Source organism: Octopus bimaculoides, chromosome 2 (assembly GCF_001194135.2).
Source record: "Octopus bimaculoides isolate UCB-OBI-ISO-001 chromosome 2, ASM119413v2, whole genome shotgun sequence".
NCBI lineage: Eukaryota > Metazoa > Mollusca > Cephalopoda > Octopoda > Octopodidae > Octopus > Octopus bimaculoides.
In genome coordinates, this window is record NC_068982.1 from 27,885,139 (window position 1) to 27,901,840 (window position 16,702).

Below are 16,702 nucleotides of genomic sequence, written 5' to 3' on the forward strand. Positions count from 1 at the left end.
ATCATAGGTGCAAGAGTAGCTGTGTGGTAAGAAGCTTGCTTCCCAACCACATGGTTCCGGGTTCAGTCTCATTGCGTGTGGCACCTTGGGCAAGTGTCTTCTACTACAGCTTCGGGCCCGAGGCTATAGTAGAAGACACTTGCCCAAGGTGCCACACACAATGAGACTGAACCCGGAACCATGTGGTTGGGAAGCAAGCTTCTTACCACACAGCTACTCTTGCACCTATGATTATGTTGATTTTATTTTTCATCTCTCTCGGAGAAACTGATGTTATAAAACATAGAAATATCAAGTTAGTGCATTTAAAAAAATGTTTAACAATAATTAGCACAATTCAGTTGCATGATGTACAGTGTAGCACAACAGCAACAAGACAAGAAACTGACTGAAATTTGAAGTATGGTAGCCTGGATATAGTGAAGATACATATGCAAAATATCTAAAGGTAGGGGGTTACTAGGCAGAATCAAAGTATTGGAGAGAATACCTCACTATATATGTTCTGATTCTCACAGCTAAGTCCTGCTGAGGTTAATTTTGCCTTTCCTCATCTCAAAGGTCAATAAAAAGATAAAAAAAGTACCAGCCCAGGGTGCTGGATTAGCAGAACTGTTAGAGAATTGTATAAGATGTCTTGCAATATCAGTTTTGGTTCTTTGCATTCTGACAGCAACACCTTAAATGAGGCAATTGGCATCACTGGTGCCAAGCTATATCAGCCAAAGTTAGCATTCTTTACCCTGGATAATAATGGTGGAATGGAGCAGGGACAGGGGAAACTTGTTTGTAAGGGGAACTGCCAACATTCCTACATCTTGATCAGGCCTGCATGGTCAACCTTGACTGATTGTTCAACACACAACAATAAAACCCAAATTACTTCAGACAGTGCATGTATGACCTAAAGAAATTAAAGCATGAATACACAAGCATATGGATCATGTTTATATCAAGAAATATGGTTTGTTAATGTGATGCATACTCAAGGTGGACAAAGTAAGAGTTCAAAATGAGGAAGAAGAAAATTAGGTAAGCATTAAGAAATGCGTTTGCTAGAAATAATGTTCAAGAGTATTAGGGTCAGACAATGCTTGTGGATTTTGTGATACTGACTTGCATATAGCTTGATAAGATCAAATCTAAATCAATGAAAACCTCTGTTATTATCTAGAATCAAATGAAATTGTGGGTTGAAGAGTAGATTCACCAAGTGATGGCTCAATGAATGTCTATTGAGCCATAAGCTTTTGAATTATTGGACTGTCCCTCTTTCAAGAAGACAGTCCATCTTTCATGACAGGCAGATAGATATGATCACCCCACCCCCACCCCCACCAAATGTCTCATGAAAATGAAACTCCAGTTTGATATCAATGCAAATGAAATGAACTACACTTATATCTCAAGCTGGAATTATGCAGTTCTTGAATAACAGAAGGAGTTAAATGCATTGGGGTGATGTAATGTCATTGCTATGTCAATATTGGTGGCATTGCATGCATTTTACATGCTAAGATAGGTATCAGTTCAATGCCGGAGCTTAGATTTTCAGTTGAAAGGCCAGGCTCTAGCAGACTTCAACTTTACTTGGATAAATACAGTGCAACAGGTGAATAACGATAAATACTCAGATAAATACAGCATAGCATGACACTAAATAATAGCAAAACATTAATTTTATCTTCAAAAAAGATTGATGTAAATAAATTTCTTTTCCTCAAAAAACAAAAACAAAAAAAAACACTCTACAAAATCCTGTATTACATAATTTTTGAAGTAGTGATGGTTTACATATGGTACATCTACTAGAACACCACTATGAACAAAGCCAGGAAAAGACTTAGATGCATTCATTAGATATTCCTACAAGGTTTTTCTTTAGGTCAGACAATAAAAGGAAAAATAAAGTGAAGCAAACATAAGATGGTAATTCAAGTGAGCCGATAGGTTTGATTTTCAGCATACTGCCAATACTACTATTAACAAGGTGACATTACCTAACATTTTCAAAGTAATAAAATCAAAACAGTGAAATTTATCTGAATGATGTATTATTATGGAGACAAAAAAGAAAAACTAACATGACTAATGTGAATGCTGAACATAAGAGATAACCTAAAGCTGCCATCTTATCCCCATCAGACAAATACAAAGTATATATTTCTGCACAAGCTATTACACAAAAATCAATAAAGAACTTTCAAGTAGACTGTGCCAAAAGAAGGGGTTTTAAGTGAATGATAGGAAAAATAAGCATGCATAAAACTCATTAAATATTTATACTGTATCATCTTTTGCAAAAACACTTCAGGAATTTAAAAAGAAAATCTTAATGTAAATAGTAATTATCATTCATTGCCTTGTCATTAGAAAAAGAAAAGCTACTTGAATGATTTAGCTCTGTCGTTTAACAAAATTTATCAGACTTTAGAAATTTAATACAGGACTCCCTTGTGTTATAGAAGCTTGTTTAGGAAAACATGGAGTTTCATAATGCAAAATGTATTTCTGACTTCCAAAAACTTACTTTGATTTCAAACCAGAATGATTTCAAACTAGAATCAAACATTGTCTTTTCACGTTTCTCCTTAGATATTCTATAAGAATAATTTAAAGGAGTTTGGAATCTTGAGATAAGGTGAATCGGAAGTAAAACTGCTATTCCTATTGCAATATGGCTTTCATCCTCTAAACTCATACTAATACAGAATGAAGAGATAAGCACAATAGTTACCAAATATCTTTTGTTGTATATATAAGGAGACATTATGCTTCCTATTGTGTAAGGAAATTTCCAGAGCAGATGAGGAGAGAGTAATACAAGGAGTAAAGAACAAAGATGAGGCATGTGTGCGTTTTAGGGATTAAAAGAATAGTGATGGCTCAAAGTAGACAGGTGGGTGCAGGGGAGTACTATGTAGCAAGCAATTCTGTAGAGGAGAAACATAATTACTGCAGAGGAAGCAGAAAAATAACATAACTGGCCAATGACTGAATCATTACACTATAACAGATTTCGAAGATGGTTATTTAACCTAGAATATCATTGAATAAAAGAAGTGTTGAGCTTTCCAGAATCAACTATTTTCCAAATGTTTCTTGGATCCAAAGAGAAAAAGCCTAGTTAATTCATGGCGAAAATACTTATCTGCAATTATCTCTCATGAAGGATTCAGTTTTAGCATTACCAAAATTATTTTCAAGAAACAAAACTTGCTTTTTGTATTTCAATAAAAGCCTTTTTTCTTTTGAACACTAGCATCCTAAGCTAAATTTAAAGATAGCCATCTACATAATTTATAAATTTTATTGTAATTGTTCACTCAACTACTGAAACATGGGAGAGATAGAAATAGAGAGCTTTCTTTTAAACTGAGAGTTGTTCATAGGAAGCAAGTCTTCTTCCATGAAGTAAACATTTGTTTTATCAGATTTCCATTTGATAAAGTGTAGTACTGTAGCAAGTGGATGTTTGGTAGGATTAGCTAATATTAGCAACTGAATGAAACAGCAAGTTTAAAGGTTGAGATGAAGGGGAGGTATATAGCAACAGCATAAGAGTGAATATAGTTGGTGGCATTTCACTGAAAGTTAACCCTTTAGCATTTAAACTGACCATATCAGGCCTAAATATTCTATTTGTTTTATGTTCAAACTGGCCAGATCTGGTCTCTCATCAATCTCTCTACAATGTCATTCTAAAAGTAAAACAACTATATAATCAAAATCTCAAAACAATGAAATAATGCATGATTAATTCAAAATGATGTGAATAAACAAGCATTACATTTAACAGAGTAATCTGAATGCTAAAGGGTTAATGATTAAGGAAAATTTTAAAGAACTTTGCAACTATCAGTAATGATAGGGTGTGTGATGGATAATACTCTTAGGAACGAGAGAAGTTTGTCAAGTATTAGATTTCAATTGGACATAATCGATTGTAAAAGATTTGGGATGGTGTGATTAAAACAATGCAGTTTGAAGCAGTTATTTTACAGCTGGTCATATATAGTTGTAACAGAACTTGTTGACCAAGGTTAATAGTTGATTTGTATTGCAGTTAACACCAGCCAAGTCTACCCTTTTACAGAAGGCATCTTTATATTTGGGAGGGAGGTGGGGGTTGATCAAAAATATATCTCACTGACATTCTTTAGAACAGATTTTTATCAGATTTGATATTAAGTGCAACAGTTTGTTCTTTTTTACATTATAGTTCTTAATCCTTTTTATAAATTTTGTAATGCTTTAGACCATCTGTTTCATGAAATAGGTAGTCAGTGGGTCTAAGATGTAACATTAAATAGACAATGTACACAAGATGTGCCTAACTCACACTAATTCATCTGAATTCTCCATACTGAGGTTATCAATGTAAAATTATGGCTACTAATGTCTCAAGTTCTAATTGGAAATTCTTATGTCTACATTTAATTGGTATTAATATATATCTCATAAATACTTTCCAAGAACTGAGCAAATATTTTAAAAAACAAATTTCGAAATCTTGAACAGAATTAGTTTTGTGACTAACTTATAGATTAACTACAATATAAAGTCCCTAAACCATAATAATGAAAATCACGTTATACTAAAAATGTAACACAAACATACATGAACAGAAGAGATAACTTTTAATACATATTGCTGCTACTAGCTATGTTGTATGTTAACTAATGCCAATAACGTGGCTTTATTTTAAAGATTTTAATATAAAATTAGAAAAAAGTTTATACATATAAAAAAGCAAAATGAGCAAAGTCAGAGTAATAGCATAAAAATTTTGAACATATCTATAAACATCTGAATACCATTATTTAAAAATCAATGAAACTACCAATATCCAACCAACCATATTATTTTCTGGTACATATATAATGAAAAAGTTGCTTTGAGCATACAATCATTTTTAAATACTTTGACAATCGACTAATGTGATAGTCTTTTCGAAACATTTTTACCACCAACTTTTCTGGTATATTATTATATTTTTGGAGCAAATATTACATTTACTAATGTCAACTATTTGCTGAACTCTATGTGTTACCTATGTCTGTATTATGTTTACAGGGTCAAAGAATAATGTACCGTTCAGTCACTGGCCAAGAATATAACTTTGGATAGGCAGAATTTAAAATTCTCTCTAAATGAGGAGTTTTTTTGTTATTTTATTATAATTCAACATAAGGTGGGATTTATATACTAAAAGAAAAACTATTCAGCTTAAAAATTCAGTTACAATGTTTTTAAGTTAACATACCAGGTTGAGAAAAAAGAAAACACTGACCACACTATTGTATTCTTTAAATACGAAAATCTTACTTCTAAGCAATAGTGAAGTGATTCATCTTTGCACTTTAGTGAATACAATAAATAATGATCTGTTAGTGACTAAGATTTCTTCATCTCTGTTATTAAATTGAGTCAGAACTTTTAACTACAATTTAAATTGGTTAGCATCTATTTTCTTTTCTTTTTTTTTATAGCAGATTCTAATCTATTTTGTAATTATTTATTTTTTAAATTACTGATGAGTATTGGAATTCACTTAGTAAAATATTCTAATTTCTTGTAATCCTTATTGCTGACTAATGCTAAATTAGTTGACATTAACTACTCCAACAGACTGGAGAGATGAATAGTTCATTAACTAATGATGTATCATTTGTTCTATACATATTCCAAAAGGTATTCAGGTTACCAGATAACCTTGAAAAAAAAAAAAAAAAAAAAAAAAAATACAACTTTACAATAAATTAACCAATTACTCAAAACACAAAAACATATCCTTGCATACCAAATGATTAATGAAATACGTTATCATTTACTCAATAATTAAATCTGAATAACCTAAATAAAAGTATAGTATATGCAGTATAAAGAAATGCTTATATTTCCAAATTGGTATATATACAGAATTCACTGAGAAGATTCATTCTACCTCATTTCAGAGTTTCTATTAAGTAGTGTATCCTAGGCATTTTAAAATTCACTTTTTTTATTTAAATATATATATATATCAAATTAGTTGATGCTTTTGAAAATGTGATTCTTGAATTTAAGATAGTTGCTCAACATGATTTCACATGCCATTTAAATACAAAAATATAATTTCTTGTGTAAAAGAAATTAGGACTGCAGATAGATCAAATGATAGTGTACACAGCCAGGTTTTCAAATTGGTAAATTAAATTAAGAAGCTATTACTTTATTTAGAAATGGAAATACACATATTTTTAAAAAACTTTTCTATCGTTAAGCTACTGGAATAACCGAGTTCAGTTAGTGTGATCCTTGGTGACAAAAGGATTCCTTTTCTACACTGAAAGCCAATTATGTAAACAAACACTAGGATCTACATACAACTGAAGAAAGAGTAGACTCACAAACTTTAGAATGCTCACTACACTTCCTTTGAAATCATTTAACAACCATGAATAAAAACCTAGTACCTAATCTGCCAGATTATAAAGACTGAGTCCCAATGGAAAGTAGTCATCAAAATATTCAAAGCTGAGTAGTTTCTCCTTTAAGAAAGTACCTCGCTTCCACTTTCATGTGCATAGTATTTAGTCATCAGTTTTCAATGTCTAACTGCTACACTAAGTAAACAAAATTTCCTACTGGTTATTTGTATCCTCTCCAATCCCTAAACCTTCCATTCACTTATATTAAATTTAACCCTTTGGCATCTAAACCAGTCATATCTAGCCAGAGTAGTCTATTTGTTTAATGTTCAAACTGACCAGATCTGGCCTCTAACACTTAGCAAAAAATGTCATTCTAAAAATATACAATCACTTCATGGAAATCTTGAAGCTATAATATACGATTAATTCAAAACAATGAAAATAGAATACATTCAACAGAATAATCTGAATGCTAAAGGATTAAAAGCTATGGCTCTGCAGTTAAGAAACTTTGCAAGTACACAGTTTTAGGTTCCATCCTGTTGCATGACATCTCTGGTTAGTATCTTCTATAACCTCAGGCTGACCATAGTTTTGCAAATGAAATTTCATTGACAGAAAGTGTTTGAAAAGCCATCAAAGGTGTGTGTTTCAACATTGAAAGGCATGAAATAACATGCCTTATTTAAAAATAGGAGGGGCTGGTGTCAGAGAGGACATTTGTCCATAGAATACTCAAGAAGTCTTATTCAACCCATAGTAGAATAGAAAAAAGTAGGAATATAAACAAAGGTGCTTCATTATTTAAAAACAAACAAATTTATCAATTATAACAAACTTCAAAATGCTAACTAGCCACTAGTTTGATCTTAAAGGCAATCTAAGACAGGAAATTTATCTCCAGAGAGTAATTAGCTCCTTTCGAAACCAAATAGGTGGTTATGAATTTATTTTGTGGAGGAAAATGGGAGTGGAAACCGATGTCAAAAGGTTTATCTTCAAATTGTACAATCAGATATTTTATACAAATGGGGAAACACAAACTCAAAGTGGTACACTGTTTTGTTCTTTGAGACAGAGGACAAGCTAACAGTGATATATTAGTCATGGCTGTAAGAAATAAATAAAAAAGATGACAAGAAAGAAGCTATCAGGAAAGTAGACCTACATATGTATAGAGGCAAAAAAAAAAAAAGATAAAAAATAAGGCTTCAGTAAGGAGTAGGATGTTTGCAACTGCTCTATGCCGTGATGTGTCATGTGAAGTGTTTTACATAAGACAGTGTGTCAATACAAAACATGTCATTGAAAGAGAAGTTTCAAATAACTCCAGCAAATTTGCCCTCTGTGGCCATGAAAAGAAAGGTGTGGAAATAGGTCAATGAGAAGTCGCTGATGAAAGAATATGGAAAAATTACAAGACTATAGTCAAGCCAACAGGAAGAACTGCTATAGGGATCTAACAAAAAAAAAAAAAAAGAAATTAAAATAAAAGTTGCTCTAGTATGTTCAGATATAAAGGTGTTAAAAGCATCTATGTCAGATGTTACATAAGATATTTGTTCTGGGAAGATTTTATTCCAATCATTTGACTGGAATAAAGGCACAATCTCAGATACAAAGATAAAGATTGAGTTAGTTCTTCATGTACAAAATGTAGTTTGTCTATATGCTGTGTGCACAAGTATGATGTCATATGGAAGAAGAAAAAAAACTCTCAGACACATATGTAGCAAAAAGTGTTTGAAATTAAATTGAAGATCTTGACAAGTTAGATTGTGTTTGAAAAAATAAGATGTCACTGGAGTAAAGCAGATAGAGAAATATTTTGCAGGCATCTAAGTCCAAATTAGATGGAAAATAGAACAATGATTTTACATCACGCTGTCCTCTAGTCTACAAAATGACACCATATTTATTACTAGATAAAATCAAATTTGGCAACAAATACAAAATTTCGTGTACTTCAAATATCTAAAGTCCAAAATTACAAAGATATCAGACTGCATTCAGACAATGGTAAAAAATAAAATAATACAAGAATAACATCAAAAGTTAGAAATAGTTATAGAGTTGACGTATCTAAATAGTTTCATTTATCATAAAATTTTAATTTCGTTTTTGTGAAACAGTATGCAGTTGTGAATTGTAAATTCTTTAATCACTCATTCTCTTACTACCAAAGTAGTAGCTGCTATCACAGCCTCTCTATCACTCGTGTTTGTTTCTCTTCCATTATTCACCACAACATCATTTAACATCTGTTGTCCATGCTGGCATGAGCTGGATGGTTTGATCAGGACTGTTAAGCTGAGGGGCTGCACCAGACTCCAGTCTGATTTGGCATGGTTTCTACAGCTGGATGCCCTTCCGAACACCAACCACACAATGCCAGTTGTGTGACACCAGCATCAGCCACATTGCCTGCATGAGGCCCAACACTTGAAAAGGTGCTTATTATGTGCCGCTGGCACAGGTGCTAGTTACATGACACCAGCATTGGCCACATTGCCTCCAAGAAGTCCTACATTTGAAAGGTGCTTCTTATGTGCTAGTCACATGACACTGGCATTGGCCATGATTACAATTTCACCTGAATTGATAGGTCTTCTCAAGTACAGCATATCACCAAAGGTCTTGGTCACTAGTCATTGCCTTCTTTTTCCAGCTCTTATACCAACCTCTTACACCAATAAATCTTTTTCTCCCATTGTATTTTCACTTATCTCACCATCTCAAAGCTCAGTTTCTATCATCACCCTCTCTTCTACTCTAAGAATGAGCTATTTAATCTTGCAAGGTACATGGTAACATCACTGGTATCAAAATAAAATGCACTTAATACACTGTAAAGTGGTTAATGTTAAGTCATCCAACCATAGAAACTGTGCCAAAACTAAGATGCGTGAATGAGATATGGTTCTCCAACTAGTGCTGGATTGGGTCAAGATGACTTGTCCAACACATGCCAGCATGGAAAAAAACAGATGTGATGATGACAATGCATACTTTAACCCTTTTGATGCCAAACCACCTGAGACTACCCCAGCTTGCATGATAGCAACTTCCTGATTTGAAGTGAACTAAAACCCTTCCATCATGTTAATTTATGTTCTAAACATCTTAATAATGACAAAGTTATTCTACTGAAGTCTCCATCATTTTCAAACTTGAAACAAAGGCAGTGTATTTTAACAGAACTATGGAAGCATAAGGGTTAATATGAAATAGAGATAACAGAGTTGCAAAGTATAAGCTACAGTAAGCAAAAAAAAAAAAAAATGTGCAAAGGTGGATATTTTAGTAAGTTAGTACAAAGTGAAGTTTTCAAGAGGTGTAAAGCTTGCAATGCTCACAGCTCTTGTGGTAAGTTTTCTTTTGTCTAATTCATTCTTATAATTTATAAAAGGTTAACAAATTGAAAGTGCTACATTTAGAAATTTTAGCAGCATGCAAAAATTACAATATCTTAATCCAAGAAGACAAAGTGTAACTCCAATATTACAGGTAAAAGGTTAAAACTAGCAGAATATGTGCATACATGTTTTTCTGGTTACAAACACAAATTATATACAAAGATATTTTTATAAGAAAAAATATATTTAAAAAGGATCTTTGATTGCAGCCATTGATGGGTTTTGGTGAACAAATCAACCCCAGTGCTTAATGTTTTAAGTCTGGTATCTATCAGTCTCTCTCGCTGAAACTACTAAATTATGGGGGGTATAAACAAATCAATAACAGTTATCAAGCAGCGAGGTGAACATATAGACACATGACATGGAATGAGGTGGTGAAGCATGATTTTCAAATGTTAGGCCTAACGGAGGTGATGACAAGTGACTGAGACCTTTGGTGATATGCCGTGCTTGAGAAGACTTGCCAAGCCAAATTAAATCATAGTGGTGGCCGTTACCAGTGTCGTGTAAATGGCACTTGTGAAATCGTAATCATGGCTGTTGCCAGTGGCATGTAAATGGCACCCATGCTAGTGGCATGTTAAAAGTACCCATTACACTTTGGGAGTGGTTGGCATTAGGAAGAGCATGCAGCCGTAGAAACCATGCCAAATCAGATTGGAATTTGGTGCAGCCCTCTGGATTACCAGTTCCAGTCAAACTGTCTAACCCATGCCAGCATGGAAAGTGGATATTAAATGATGATATGTATACAACAAGCTTCCACACAGTTTCTGTCTACCAAATTCATTCACAAATTATTGGTAAGCCAGGGGCTATAGTAGAAGATACTTGCCCAAGGTGCTGCATAAGAGGAATTAACCCAAAACCAGGTGGTTATAAAGTGAGCTTCTTAAGTACACACCCATGCCTGCGCTGATAAACAGCTATGATTCAATCACAAAAAAAAGTAAAGTTACATTTCAACAAATGATTTTTTACAGAATCCTGTAGCTAGTGATCAGAGAAAAACTAAAACTATGAAAGAAATTCAAATAAACTAAAGACATCTATGAAAAAGTTACAACAGCTACAAGTTACATTCCTAACATAGATACAAATATTAAATCCTTTAACATTTAATATGGCCATATCTGGCTGAAATATTCTACCTGATTTATATTCAAACTGGTCGGATCTGGTTTCTCACACTTACCCTACAATGTCATTGTAAAAATAGCAATCACATCATTGAAATCTCAAAGCTACACGATAATGCATGACTAATTCAAAACAATACAAATAAATAAGCATTACATTAGATGGAGTAGTCTGATAACCAGAATGCAAAAGGGTTAAATTTTCATTGAATCTAAACTACTCAAAAATCAACTCTGCCACTTGTACTCTTAGGTGGTCATTTTATAAATAGAGTATTTCTTTACTAAATCCCAATCTTGCAAATATTTCAAATAATTTTTTTTATCTAAAGAATTCCTTTTATCCAACAAGTTCTAAATTTCATTAACTTTACAATTTTAACTTATGTAATGCCACCTTAATTTTCCTTTCCACACATAGTCTAAATGAGATTAAATAAGTCCTTTGTGATCTGTCTATGGATGACTAACTTTTTCAGAACCAATTTAAGCTACTTCACAAACCTTCATTGGTCTGGCTGGGTTTCATTGAAACAGATCAATATTATTCCTTGGTATTAATATATATTCAATCAGTAGCAATTTTTAACCCAGCATTGTCCACTATTATCATATGTTGATTTCCAATTCTACACTTGGCACATTCAACAAACTACAGTCAGTTTGTTACCATCTACACTCTTAATTAAGTATTATTGTTAGGTATTTGATATATTCATTAAACTACATTAAAAAGAGAAAAGACAAAAGCACTAATAGAACTTCAAACTAACTTTTAATGCAATTTATTTCATGAGGATTACTCTCTTATTGCATTCTTTTATTCCTTTCCTTGTTTTAGTCAACTGGACAGCAGCCATGCTTCAGCAAGGTCTTAATACCCCATACTAATTTTTAAAATTAGTACTTTTACTTTCAACCTCCTTTTGTGAGACATAAGCTGACATTGGTTGTCCAAACAATGAGTGACTAAAACACATTTTATACACAAACTTTCCTCTCTATGTATTTCTGTTTACCACATTAACTCACATGATACTGGTCAGTTCACGGCTATAATAGAAGACACTTGCTGAAGATGCTGAATCTGTAGCATGGTTGTGAAGCAAACTACTTAACCATACAGCCATGCCTGCACCAAGACATGTATGAATAATCTGAAACAATGTTGTTGTTTAGCTCCAATTCAGTCCTGATCCTGGATACATGATCAATAGTGCTTTAACCAAGACTATTCTCTCCTTTTGTTGGGCAATGTGAAACTAGGACTACATTATCCAATGTATTCCTTTTTCTACGACCAGATAATAATCAGGAAATTTGGCTACTATGAGCTGGTTAAATGATCATGCAGAGGCTCCCATATAGGTTTATTCTGAGTTACTACAGTTGTTCAGTTAGCTCTGATTAAGCAAATGTGATTAATAGTATTCCAGCCATGATTATCTGGTCTTTTGCTATTTCTAGGACTACATTGTCCAATGTGTTGTTTCCTTCTTAAAACAGTAGCCTGTGACTAGTGATTTGATTGCTATTTCTAACAAGTAACAGCACTGAGGCTATGTTGTTGGCTCATTTGAGTTACCGGTTATATTACTGATGGTTTCAGTCAAGTGTCAATATCTAACATCCACCTTTATCACTGACCGGGTGACATAATGAAAGAGTTTCTTTTATCCATCTATCCATCTTTTCTACTCACTATCCCAAGGAAGGGATAGAGTCTTCAGGCACCTCCTCCATAGGGGCCTATCAGAAGCAGCCATCTTAACACTTTCTGGCTGGATTCCCAAGCATGACCAACTATCATTCCAGTCACTTGTTCATTGTACCAGAGCTCTGACTTCTCAATGTGAGATTCAACCTAGGGAGTCTCTCTGCTCTCCAAGCTACACACCCTGTTGAGTACATGCAATCATACTTTTTCGTTCATTACTCAACATTCATGACAGTGAGGATAGGCATGAAAACCAAATTAATGATAGCAAGTTTGGCTGTTTTACCAACCTCTCTTTTCTGAGGATTGAATGATGGAGTTGGCATATTATTGTGTCAGCACCTGCAGTTCAAGCATCCATTACTTGTGAATATGGCCCCGAGATACTTAAACTTCACTTGTCTCAGCATGTTCCACTAACACGCAGATTGGTACTGAGAAATATTTTATATTTACCAATTTAATTTACATAACCATAATGTTAAGCATTTTGATTTCAGTTGCAATGAACATTGTTATTATTGTTTAGCTGCAACCAATAATAATAGTAAAAAACAAAACACAGAAAAGAAAATACTGGAAGAAATATTCAAACATAATTACAATACTGATTAAATATTAGCTATTGAAGACTATTAAATTAAAACAACACAGCTATTAATTTTAAAAACAACCAAACAAAAAAAAAGACAAGTGTTTATTTTCATATGAAATTTAAGTCCCAATTATCAGATCACTATAATGTTTGCTTAAAGCTGGCCAGGTAGCACTTTTAAAATAAGAGGATAAGCAACAACCTCAGATTGGAAATGACTACTTAACTATTAACTACAATAATTTCTTTTTCCCAGTTTAGAATCTATCTATCCTAATTAGGGAAAGCAAATCTCTACTCAAGAGCAAACTAAACATTGAACTTGGCCTAAGAATCAACTTATCCATTGTATGCAATGATTAATTTAAACATTCACAATTAATTATAAATCTCTATTTCCATAAAGCAAGTAATTTATATTTGTTAAAAAATAAACCTACTTTTTAGCTTCTTCTAAATGGCAAAGATATTCATAAGCCATATTCTGTTTTCTCTTCTCATCCATTTCCTCAGCGGAAAGCCGTTCATCGTCGAGAGCTGAAAAGGGATGAAAAAGAAAACAATTTAATTACCTTTTTAATAACACAGTTAAGAGTACTTGATTTTGGAAGATGACAAGAAGCAAAAACATAAAATTAAAAATAACCACGACACTACAACAATATCTCACAATATGAAAACCTGGAACAGTTTGTTCTGTTCATGAGAAATCTGATTACTTCTATATTAAGATTAGAAGTATCCAATTAGAAAATTTTGATAGTTTTATAGTCTGGTATAATTGATGTTCTAATTGGTTCAAACAGAAATAAAATAAATGAAACTGATCAAGCATACAGTATAGCAAAGACAATGATATGTAAAAATTATACAAATATACAGCTTTTATCATGCATAAACACTTGGAGAAATTTAATCAAAATTACATTTGGCATGTCTAGTGTTAATCATGAAACTATATCTAAAATATTGTGCATTATTTTTAATCTTTGTCGAAAGTCTAACAATTTTCAGCATTTTTGGTATTGTTAAGCTGTATTAACCCTTTAGCATTTAAACTGGTCATATCCAACCCACACCCATCCTACAGTATTATTCTAAAAATAAAGTCACACCATCAAAATCTTGAAGCTGAAATAGTGCATGATTAATTCAAAAAATAATAAATAAGCATTACACTTGACAGAGTAATCTAAATACTAAAGGTTAAATGAATACTTTGTACTTTTCAACTTAACATTTGTTCTACCATGTAAAATATGCTACCCCAAACTCATTCAAACCTTATACTGCACAAATCTTTCTAGCACTCCCATCTTCCACAACAGTTTGTATGACAAGAACAATTCTTCTCACAAACTAAAAATATTTTAGAATTCCCATATGCTTCCAGTTATTAAAAGTTTCTTTGGTCTAATACAACCTATACTCTTTTACTTGTTTCAGTCATTTGACTGCGCCCATGCTGGAGCACCGCCTTTATAGTTGAGCAAATCGACCCCAGAGATTATTCTTTGTAAGCCTAGTACTTATTCTATCCGTCCCTTTTGCTGAACCGCTAAGTTACAGGGACGCAAACACACCAGCATTGGTTGTCAAGCGATGCTTGGGGGACAAACAGACACACAAACATATACACACATACACATATATAAATATATGATGGGCTTCTTCCAGTTTCCGTCTACCAGATCGACGCACAAGGCTTTGGTCGGCCCGAGGCTATAGTAGAAGACACTTGCCCAAGGTGCCATGCAGTGGGACTGAACCCGGGACCATGTGGTTGGTTACAACAGACATTGCATTTGGAATAGGAAGAGGCCAGCATCATTTCACATTCTTGAAAACCATCAATAATTGATGGAATTGACAGCTTGGGTAACAAATATTTTAGTGAAATATTCATACACAAGAAACTAAACCAAATCCATCCACAGAGTAAAAGTTTCAACTATAGGTACAAGGCCAGAAATTTTGTAGGGGCAAGTTGATTACATGGTACTTATTTTATTAACCTTGAAAGGATGAAAGGCAAGGTCGATCTTGACAATTTGAACTCAGAACATAAAACCAGAAGAAATGCCATTAAGCATTTTGTCCAGTATGCTAATGATTCTGCCAGCTTGCTGCCGTCCATTGAATAATAAGAAATAAAAGCTAACCCTTTTAATACATAAATTGGATACATCATTCAAAATGTAATTTCCATTAACTACTGGAAGTTATTTTACTGCACAATGTTGAAATAAAGCTCTCCTTATGTTGTGAAAAGGGGAGACATCCCTACAGATTTCTAAACATCTCACCAAACCAGTAGGTTGTCAAGACAAAGAGATACAAACACACACACACATTTACAGCAGGCTTCTTTCAGCTTCTGTCTACTAAATAAATTCCATGCTTTGGTTAGTCTGGGGCTATAGCAGAAGTCACCTGCTGAAGGTGCACACAGTAGGACCGAACCTGAAATCATGTGGTTGGGAAGCAAGCGTTATCTGCGCGCGCACGCACGCACGCATGCACGCATGCACACACCTCTCTGATTATGAGTTATATTCTTAATGTGAAAATGAAGAACTGAAAATCACCAATCTCCTCAAAACTCAACTGCAAATTTTAATGAATAAAAAGAAAGATTTACTTCAAACTTTATCTTCAACTAAGATTTACTTCAAACTTTATCTTCAACTAAGATTTTCCATTTGTCTTAGATTCATTAACTCTTAAAGTTAATCACCAGAAGAAATGTTTAAGAGATGTTCTCACATCATATTAGCTCTAGCAATATTTCAGATTAACCTAGTTTCCAAAAACTAAAATTCATTGAAAACAAAAGAAACAGTAATGAATATATGAAACTGAAAAACTGTATGCCATCATATTTCTCAAAATGTTACTGTAATATTTTTGAATAAATTTTAGATGAACTCATACAAAGTGAATAAATAATGCAAATAAATAGATTAAAAAAATATTTATCATAAAAGTTCAAAAGTTAAAACACTTATTCAAAGTTAAAGCTCAATGTTCAAAGAGACAGACGCAGACAGGCAGGGAGGGAGGCAGACGCAGACAGGCAGGCAGGCAGGGAGACAGATGCAGACAGGCAGGGAGACAGATGCAGACAGGCAGGGAGACAGACGCAGACAGGCAGGGAGACAGACGCAGACAGGCAGGGAAGCAGACGCAGCAAGACAGGCAGACAGGCAGAGAGACAGACAGACACGCAGAGAGAGAGAGAGAGAGAGGCAGAGAGGCAGACAGATGCAGACAGACAGACAGAGAGAGACAGAGACAGACAGACAGAGAGAGACAGAGGCAGACAAGCAGAGAGAGAGACAGAGACAGACAAGCAGAGAGAGAGAGACAGAGACAGACAAGCAGAGAGAGAGACAGAGACAGACAAGCAGAGAGAG

General features: G+C 33.7%; 1 protein-coding gene across 1 annotated transcript in view; it reads right to left on the reverse strand.

Annotated features, from left to right (window-relative positions):
• Positions 1-16,702, reverse strand: part of LOC106872737 (ras GTPase-activating-like protein IQGAP1) — a 176,489-nt gene that overhangs the window by 126,841 nt on the left and 32,946 nt on the right. The window contains exon 2 of the mRNA XM_014919820.2: positions 13,727-13,823. Within this exon, the coding sequence (XP_014775306.1) occupies positions 13,727-13,823 (97 nt within the window). The remainder of the gene's footprint in view (positions 1-13,726; positions 13,824-16,702) is intronic.